We start from the raw sequence: 9,967 nt of genomic DNA, 5'->3' as shown, positions 1-9,967 counted from the left end.
TCTCTGTTCACACTCATAGGGCCCTACACACACACACACACACTGTCTCTGTTCACACTCATAGGGCCCTACACACACACACACACTGTCTCTGTTCACACTCACAGGGCCCTACACACACACACACACTGTCTTTGTTCACACTCACAGGGCCCTACACACACACACACTGTCTCTGTTCACACTCACAGGGCCCTACACACACACACACACACACACACACACACACACACACACCACACACACACACACACACACACACACACACACACACACACACACACACACACACACACACACACACACACACACACACACACACACACACACACACACACACTGTCTCTGTTCACACTCACAGGGCCCTACACACACACACACACACTGTCTCTGTTCACACTCACAGGGCCCTACACACACACACGCACACTGTCTCTGTTCACACTCGCAGGGCCCTACACACACACACACACACACACACACACACACACACACACACACACACACACACACACACACACACACACACACACACACACACACACACACACACACACACACACACACACACACACACACACACACACACACACACACACTGTCTCTGTTCACACTCACAGGGCCCTACACACACACACACACACACTCCATCATCTGCTCACACACACATAATATGCATGTACATTTATACCGACTCTACACACACGCACACCCACTCACATACAAGCTGATGCTACTCTGTTTATTTTATATCCTGATGCCTAGTCACCTTATCCCTATACATATCTACCTCCATCACTCCAGTATCCGTGCACTTTGTAAATATGGTATTGGCACTGACCCTGTATATATGCTTACTTACTTATTGTGTTATTGACATTTCTTGTGGTTTTTTAAATATTGTTTTCTTTTAGTATTACATTGTTTTTGGTTATTGCATTGTTGGATTTTGAGTTTGAAAAAAGGCATTTCACTGTTCTTGTGCATGTGACATTAAAACTTTAAACTTTAACAGATGTGAAAAATGATCAGTATGGCAACCTGAGGGGAAAAACGTATGTGTTTTCTTTTGTATTATATTGGAGATCTCAGGATATTGCATTCATAGACACAACTATTGTTATGCCTCTGGTGTGATAACACACTGAAACAAAGACCTTGAGCCAATACAAAAAAGATTCCCTTGCCTAACATTTGTTCATCCAGAATTGCTCAAATTTGACTCATGTGTGAACATGTTGTGACATACTGTCAGGATGAGTGCAGCCATAAATAATGGAGATGTTATTACTGCACTATACAATTGTAAAAAAGTGTAAAGGCTGATTGTCAATGATGATATCATCAACAATATTTAGAATGGAAATAACTGATTCGAAGGCTAAACCGTTTCAGAAAATAATTTTGTAATGTATCATAAAAGAGTTACAAAAGAGTATTACAAAATACCTTAATCAGATCAGTTTCACGATAATTGTAATTGACAGTTTAACGACATAATTTCGCACCTTTCCACATCATATCATGTCTGTCATTTAATATACTAACTAAATAATTGGGGTGTTATTCAGACAATTATCAATTATCTTTATCTGTCAAATCCAAGGTGCTAATGGTTGGATAATTTATTTGTGTCCTGCAGGGAATTGAACTTCACTTCATTTGCTTCTGGAGTTCCATAAGATGTGGATTTCCATACATAGAGTTCCATGAGGGATGATATGCTGCTTTTATGCCTTTGGTGAATTCCTGCAAAATTACCTCCAGAAGGACTGTCCTGTTAAATACTGACATGACACATCCGAGGAGAGTACTGCCAATGTTTCCTTCAGATGCCCAGAAACAGTCTACTACCTTGGATTCTCAATTCCTGCTGCTTATCCATTTTCTCTCATCAATTTCAGCTTGGTTGCTCAAATCCTGCTATCTTCGTTCCTGCTTAACTTTCAATCAATGCTTGCTGTATGCACATTTAAAACAATTTAGAATAACCTTTAAAATATACCCCATTATTATATCATCACCATCTACATAGTATTCAACTCACATCTTAAAGGTATTTGAAAAGAAGAGTATTTGAAAACTCACAGTGCAAATAACATTTATAAAAGTCCTATCCCAAAAATATGGCTACCATACACCAGTAACGTGGGTCCTATATACAGTATAGGTAGAATAGCTGAGATAAGAAATAAATGACCTCAATACAATATCTGAGATCTGGAGAAAAAAAAATACAAAATGAATACCATTTTTTATTTGCATATATTCCTCAAATATACAATACTTATGTATGGACTGTTTAATTGGGCACTGAAAATATCATATCAAAAGTACTATGTATCATGTTTTCAAATGAGCAAGATGTCATGTGTGCATCTCTAGCTCAACTACACCACTTCCCTTGTACTCAAGATTAAGAATGGAATCTGGGTTCAGAGGGCACTGTTCAGGAGTTTGCTGCTTCTGGTTGAGGGCCTTGTTGGTTTCTGGGCGACATAGCTGTTTTAGGCTCTGTGAAAGCAGGTCGTCGATAAAAACAGAAATCCAATAACATGCATTTCACAGTTCTGATCAAAGAAGAGTAATAAATCCAAACAATCAAAATGACATTTCTGTGTTTTTGCTAAATGTACGTTTTTGGTAAGCCCAAAGTCATTACTGAAGTATAAATCCCTATTTCTATGGTTTGACGTTATTAGGTTGTAATCTTTGTAAATATTTTACCAAGCAATGTATGCCGTGGGCACTTTTGTATTCTCATGAATATTTGTTAGAGGAAATTGTAGTTAAGATGATTAATTATGTATACATTATTGATGTATCTAACCATTGTATCAACTACCACCATTGACAGTAGTCTTACCTGCCAGACTGTCAATTTGGACCGATAGACCTTCCAGATCATCCACAGAGGCACCAGAGCCACACAGGCGAGCCCCAGGAACCACCCCAATGCATATGCCCAGTCAGGGTACAAATAGGTTTTGTTGAACTTTAGGGGCTTATATTGTACCAAGGAAAAGATGAATGTACCCTGAAGAGAAACAAATAATAGCATAGGCATGTCATTCTATCATGAATTGTTAAGGATTTGTATTGTTCTTTAGGCATGTTGCATTAGATAATATCCTTCATATTAAAACCATAATATTACAGTTAATTATTTTAATGTATATATTCCTTGAAGAAGGATTTTTTACAAAACAGTGAGCCAACCACTCACCAAACAGACTGTAGGGGTGACGTAAAGCCAACAGTACTTAATCACTGGCCAGGGACGATACCCAATCATATCTTCTATGTTGTCATAGAGACGATCCACTCCTGTAAATAAAACGTATAACACAGAGTTTGGGTCGACTTCGTTTACACTTCAACAAATTCAGGAAATTCATTCATATGATTTTCAGTGAGTGTCAGTCTGAATTGTTAAATTCTTGCTCTGAATTTGCTCAGAGTGAAGCTTTTAAAGGTTTAACCTGAAACACAAGTATTTTATGACCAATCAAGGGTTCAGCTAGGATGATATTGTTGAAGTCGGAAGTTTACATACACTCAGATTATAGTCATTAAAACTCCACAAATGTATTGTTAACAAACTATAGTTTTGGCAAGTCGGTTAGGACATCTACTTTGTGCATGACACAAGTACATTTTCCAACAATTGTTTACAGACAGATTATTTCACTTGTAATTCACTGTATCACAATTCCAGTGGGTCAGAAGTTTACATACACTAAGCTGACTGTGCCTTTAAACAGTTTGGAAAATTCCAGAAAATTATGTCATGGCTTTAGATGGTTCTGATAGGCTAATTGACATCATTTGGGTCAATTGGAGGTGTACCTGTGGATGTATTTCAAGGCCTACCTTCAAACTCAGTGCCTCTTTGCTTGACATCATTGGAAAATCAAAATAAATCAGCCATGACCTCAGAAAGAAAATGGTAGACCTCCACAAGTCTGGTTTATTCTTGAGAGCAATTTGCAAACGCCTGAAGGTACCAGGTTCATCTGTACAAACAATAGTACGCAAGTATAAACACCATGGGACACTACAGCCGTCATACTGCTCGGGAAGGAGATGCGTTCTCTCTCCTAGAGATGAACGTACTTTGGTGCAAAAAGTGCGAATCAATCCCAGAACAACAGCAAAGGACCTTGTGAAGATGCTGGAGGAAACGGGTACAAAAGTATAAATATCCACAGTAAAACGAGTCCTAAATCAACATAACCTGAAAGGCCGCTCAGCAAGGAAGAAGCCACTGCTCCATAAAAAAGCCAGACTTCGGTTTGCAACTGCACATGGGGACAAAAAATGTACTTTCTGGAGAAATGTCCTCTGGTCTGATGAAACAAAAAAAAAATGTTTGGAGGAAAAAGGGGGAGGCTTGTAAGCTGAAGAACACCATCCTAACCGTGAAGCACGGGGCTGGCAGCATCATGTTGTGGGGGTGTTTTGCTGCAGGAGGGACTGGTATACTTCACAAAATAGATGGCATCATGAGGTAGGAAATGTGGCTATATTGAAGCAACATCTCAAAACATCAGTCAGGAAGTTAAAGATTGGTTGCAAATGGGTCTTCCAAATAGACAATGTGTCATGTTTTGTCTTAGATTGTCTTGTCATTTTGCTTTTCCCTCTGTTCATTTTCCCCCTGCTGGTCTTTTTAGGTTCGTTCCCCTTTTTCTCTCTCCCTTCCTCTCTCTCTTCTCTCTATCGTTCCGTTCCTGCTCCCAGCTGTTCCTATTCCCCTAATCAATCATTTAGTCTTCCCACACCTGTTCCCTATCCTTTTCCCTGATTAGAGTCCCTATTTCTCCCCTTGTTTTCCGTTTCTGCCCTGTCGGATCCTTGTCTATTGTTCACCGTTCTGTGTCTGTGTATCGCCCTGTCGTGTCGTGTTTCCCTCAGATGCTGCGTGGTGAGCAGGTGTCTGAGTCTGCTACGTTCAAGTGCCTTCCCGAGGCAACCTGCAGTTCTTGATCGAGTCTCCAGTCTGTTCTCGTCATTACGAGTGGAATTATGTCTTATGATTGTAGATTTGCTTTACTGGATTAAAGACTCTGTTTTCGCCAAGTCGCTTTTGGGTCCTCATTCATCTGCATGACAGAAGGATCCGACCAAAGAATGGACCCAGCGACTACAGACGCTCGTAACACTGCCGTCGAGATCCAGGGAGCCATGCTCGGCAGACACGAGCAGGAATTGTCTGCTGCTCGCCATGCCATGGAGAACCTGGCCGCTCAGGTTTCCGACCTCTCTGGACAGTTCCAGAGTCTTCGTCTCATGCCACCTGTTACTTCCTGGCCTGCCGAGCCTCCGGAACCTAGGGTTAATAACCCACCTTGCTACTCCGGGCAGCCCATGGAGTGCCGCTCCTTTCTCACCCAGTGTGATATTGTGTTCTCTCTCCAACCCAACACATACTCTAGCGAGAGAGCTCGGGTTGCTTACGTCATTTCACTCCTTACTGGCCGGGCTCGAGAGTGGGGCACAGCTATCTGGGAGGCAAGGGCTGATTGTTCAAACAATTACCAGAACTTTAAAGAGGAGATGATTCGGGTTTTTGACCGTTCAGTTTTTGGTAGGGAGGCTTCTAGGGCCCTGGCTTCCCTATGCCAAGGTGATCGATCCATAACGGATTACTCTATAGAGTTTCGCACTCTTGCTGCCTCTAGTGACTGGAACGAGCCGGCGCTGCTCGCTCGTTTTCTGGAGGGACTCCACGCAGTGGTCAAAGATGAGATTCTCTCTCGGGAGGTTCCTTCCAGTGTGGACTCTTTGATTGCTCTCGCCATCCGCATAGAACGACGGGTAGATCTTCGTCACCAAGCTCGTGGAAGAGAGCTCGCGTCAACGGTGTTTCCCTGCTCCGCATCGCAACCATCTCCGTCCTCTGGCTCAGAGACTGAGCCCATGCAGCTGGGAGGTATTCGCATCTCGACCAAGGAGAGGGAACGGAGGATCACCAACCGCCTGTGCCTCTATTGCGGATTTGATGGACATTTTGTCAATTCATGTCCAGTAAAAGGCCAGAGCTCATCAGTAAGCGGAGGGCTACTGGTGAGCGCTACTACTCAGGTCTCTTCATCTAGATCCTGTACTACTATGTCGGTCCATCTACGCTGGACCGGTTCGGGTGCTACATGCAGTGCCTTGATTGACTCTGGGGCTGAGGGTTGTTTCATGGACGAAGCATGGGCTCGGAAACATGACATTCCTTTCAGACAGTTAGACAAGCCTACGCCCATGTTTGCCTTAGATGGTAGTCATCTTCCCAGTATCAGATTTGAGACACTACCTTTAACTCTCACAGTATCTGGTAACCACAGTGAGACTATTTCTTTTTTGATTTTTCGTTCACCTTTTACACCTGTTGTTTTGGGTCATCCCTGGCTAGTATGTCATAATCCTTCTATTAATTGGTCTAGTAATTCTATCCTATCTGCCATCCCTCCCATTTCTTCTGTCCCCACTTCTCAGGAGGAACCTGGCGATTTGACAGGAGTGCCGGAGGAATATCATGATCTGCGCACGGTCTTCAGTCGGTCCCGAGCCAACTCCCTTCCTCCTCACCGGTCGTATGATTGTAGTATTGATCTCCTTCCGGGGACCACTCCTCCTCGGGGTAGACTATACTCTCTGTCGGCTCCCGAACGTAAGGCTCTCGAGGATTATTTATCTGTGTCTCTTGACGCCGGTACCATAGTACCTTCTTCCTCTCCGGCCGGGGCGGGGTTCTTTTTTGTTAAGAAGAAGGACGGTACTCTGCGCCCCTGCGTGGATTATCGAGGGCTGAATGACATAACGGTTAAGAATCGTTATCCTCTTCCCCTTATGTCATCAGCCTTCGAGATTCTGCAGGGAGCCAGGTGCTTTACTAAGTTGGACCTTCGTAACGCTTACCATCTCGTGCGCATCAGAGAGGGGGACGAGTGGAAAACGGCGTTTAACACTCCGTTAGGGCATTTTGAGTACCGGGTTCTGCCGTTTGGTCTCGCCAATGCGCCAGCTGTTTTTCAGGCATTAGTTAATGATGTTCTGAGAGACATGCTGAACATCTTTGTTTTTGTCTATCTTGACGATATCCTGATTTTTTCACCGTCACTCGAGATTCATGTTCAGCACGTTCGACGTGTTCTACAGCGCCTTTTAGAGAATTGTCTCTACGTGAAGGCTGAGAAGTGCTCTTTTCATGTCTCCTCCGTTACTTTTCTCGGTTCCGTTATTTCCGCTGAAGGCATTCAGATGGATTCCGCTAAGGTCCAAGCTGTCAGTGATTGGCCCGTTCCAAGGTCACGTGTCGAGTTGCAGCGCTTTTTAGGTTTCGCTAATTTCTATCGGCGTTTCATTCGTAATTTCGGTCAAGTTGCTGCCCCTCTCACAGCTCTTACTTCTGTCAAGACGTGTTTTAAGTGGTCCGGTTCCGCCCAGGGAGCTTTTGATCTTCTAAAAGAACGTTTTACGTCCGCTCCTATCCTCGTTACTCCTGACGTCACTAGACAATTCATTGTCGAGGTTGACGCTTCAGAGGTAGGCGTGGGAGCCATTCTATCCCAGCGCTTCCAGTCTGACGATAAGGTTCATCCTTGCGCTTATTTTTCTCATCGCCTGTCGCCATCTGAACGCAACTATGATGTGGGTAACCGCGAACTGCTCGCCATCCGCTTAGCCCTAGGCGAATGGCGACAGTGGTTGGAGGGGGCGACCGTTCCTTTTGTCGTTTGGACAGACCATAAGAACCTTGAGTACATCCGTTCTGCCAAACGACTTAATGCCCGTCAAGCTCGTTGGGCGTTGTTTTTCGCTCGTTTCGAGTTTGTGATTTCTTACCGTCCGGGTAGCAAAAACACCAAGCCTGATGCCTTATCCCGTCTGTTTAGTTCTTCTGTGGCTTCTACTGATCCCGAGGGGATTCTTCCTTATGGGCATGTTGTCGGGTTAACAGTCTGGGGAATTGAAAGACAGGTTAAGCAAGCACTCACGCACACTGCGTCGCCGCGCGCTTGTCCTAGTAACCTCCTTTTCGTTCCTGTTTCCACTCGTCTGGCTGTTCTTCAGTGGGCTCACTCTGCCAAGTTAGCTGGTCATCCCGGTGTTCGAGGCACTCTTGCGTCTATTCGCCAGCGCTTTTGGTGGCCGACTCAGGAGCGTGACACGCGCCGTTTCGTGGCTGCTTGTTCGGACTGCGCGCAGACTAAGTCGGGTAACTCTCCTCCTGCCGGTCGTCTCAGACCGCTCCCCATTCCTTCTCGACCATGGTCTCACATCGCCCTAGACTTCATTACCGGTCTGCCTTTGTCTGCGGGGAAGACTGTGATTCTTACGGTTGTCGATAGGTTCTCTAAGGCGGCACATTTCATTCCCCTCGCTAAACTTCCTTCCGCTAAGGAGACGGCACAAATCATCATCGAGAATGTGTTCAGAATTCATGGCCTCCCGTTAGACGCCGTTTCAGACAGAGGCCCGCAATTCACGTCACAGTTTTGGAGGGAGTTCTGTCGTTTGATTGGTGCGTCCGTCAGTCTCTCTTCCGGGTTTCATCCCCAGTCTAACGGTCAAGCAGAGAGGGCCAATCAGACGATTGGTCGCATACTACGCAGCCTTTCTTTCAGAAACCCTGCGTCTTGGGCAGAACAGCTCCCCTGGGCAGAATACGCTCACAACTCGCTTCCTTCGTCTGCTACCGGGTTATCTCCGTTTCAGAGTAGTCTGGGTTACCAGCCTCCTCTGTTCTCATCCCAGCTTGCCGAGTCCAGCGTTCCCTCTGCTCAAGCGTTTGTCCAACGTTGTGAGCGCACCTGGAGGAGGGTGAGGTCTGCACTTTGCCGTTACAGGGCACAGACTGTGAGAGCCGCCAATAAACGCAGGATTAAGAGTCCAAGGTATTGTTGCGGCCAGAGAGTGTGGCTTTCCACTCGCAACCTTCCTCTTACGACAGCTTCTCGTAAGTTGACTCCGCGGTTCATTGGTCCGTTCCGTGTCTCCCAGGTCGTCAATCCTGTCGCTGTGCGACTGCTTCTTCCGCGACATCTTCGTCGCGTCCATCCTGTCTTCCATGTCTCCTGTGTCAAGCCCTTTCTTCGCACCCCCGTTCGTCTTCCCTCCCCCTCCCGTCCTTGTCGAGAGCGCACCTATTTACAAGGTACGTAGGATCATGGACATGCGTTCTCGGGGACGGGGTCACCAATACTTAGTGGATTGGGAGGGTTACGGTCCTGAGGAGAGGAGTTGGGTTCCGTCTCGGGACGTGCTGGACCGTTCACGTTTATTGATGATTTCCTCCGTTGCCGCCAGGATTCCTCCTCGAGTGCGCCAGGAGGCGCTCGGTGAGTGGGGGGTACTGTCATGTTTTGTCTTAGATTGTCTTGTCATTTTGCTTTTCCCTCTGTTCATTTTCCCCCTGCTGGTCTTTTTAGGTTCGTTCCCCTTTTTCTCTCTCCCTTCCTCTCTCTCTTCTCTCTATCGTTCCGTTCCTGCTCCCAGCTGTTCCTATTCCCCTAATCAATCATTTAGTCTTCCCACACCTGTTCCCTATCCTTTTCCCTGATTAGAGTCCCTATTTCTCCCCTTGTTTTCCGTTTCTGCCCTGTCGGATCCTTGTCTATTGTTCACCGTTCTGTGTCTGTGTATCGCCCTGTCGTGTCGTGTTTCCCTCAGATGCTGCGTGGTGAGCAGGTGTCTGAGTCTGCTACGTTCAAGTGCCTTCCCGAGGCAACCTGCAGTTCTTGATCGAGTCTCCAGTCTGTTCTCGTCATTACGAGTGGAATTATGTCTTATGATTGTAGATTTGCTTTACTGGATTAAAGACTCTGTTTTCGCCAAGTCGCTTTTGGGTCCTCATTCATCTGCATGACACAATGACCCCAAGCATACTTCCAAAGTTGTGGCAAAATGGCTTAAGGACAACAAAGTCAAAGCATTGGAGTGGCCATCACAAAGTCCTGACCCCCATCCTATA

General features: G+C 45.6%; 1 protein-coding gene across 3 annotated transcripts in view; it reads right to left on the bottom strand.

The window, feature by feature from the left end:
• Positions 1-1,386: 1,386 nt before the first annotated feature.
• LOC124029948 (sodium- and chloride-dependent GABA transporter 2-like) overlaps positions 1,387-9,967 on the bottom strand; it is a 41,935-nt gene continuing 33,354 nt past the window's right edge. For all 3 annotated transcript variants that reach the window (XM_046341489.1, XM_046341487.1, XM_046341495.1), the window contains 3 exons: positions 3,227-3,327; positions 2,867-3,037; positions 1,387-2,514 (listed from right to left, as the gene is read on the bottom strand). In XM_046341489.1, the coding sequence (XP_046197445.1) occupies positions 2,368-2,514; positions 2,867-3,037; positions 3,227-3,327 (419 nt within the window). In that variant the 3' untranslated portion in view covers positions 1,387-2,367. The remainder of the gene's footprint in view (positions 2,515-2,866; positions 3,038-3,226; positions 3,328-9,967) is intronic.

Source organism: Oncorhynchus gorbuscha, linkage group LG03, assembly GCF_021184085.1.
Source record: "Oncorhynchus gorbuscha isolate QuinsamMale2020 ecotype Even-year linkage group LG03, OgorEven_v1.0, whole genome shotgun sequence".
NCBI lineage: Eukaryota > Metazoa > Chordata > Actinopteri > Salmoniformes > Salmonidae > Oncorhynchus > Oncorhynchus gorbuscha.
The sequence above is the reverse complement of the archived record's forward strand: the minus strand, read 5'-3'. Positions and strand labels throughout refer to the sequence as shown.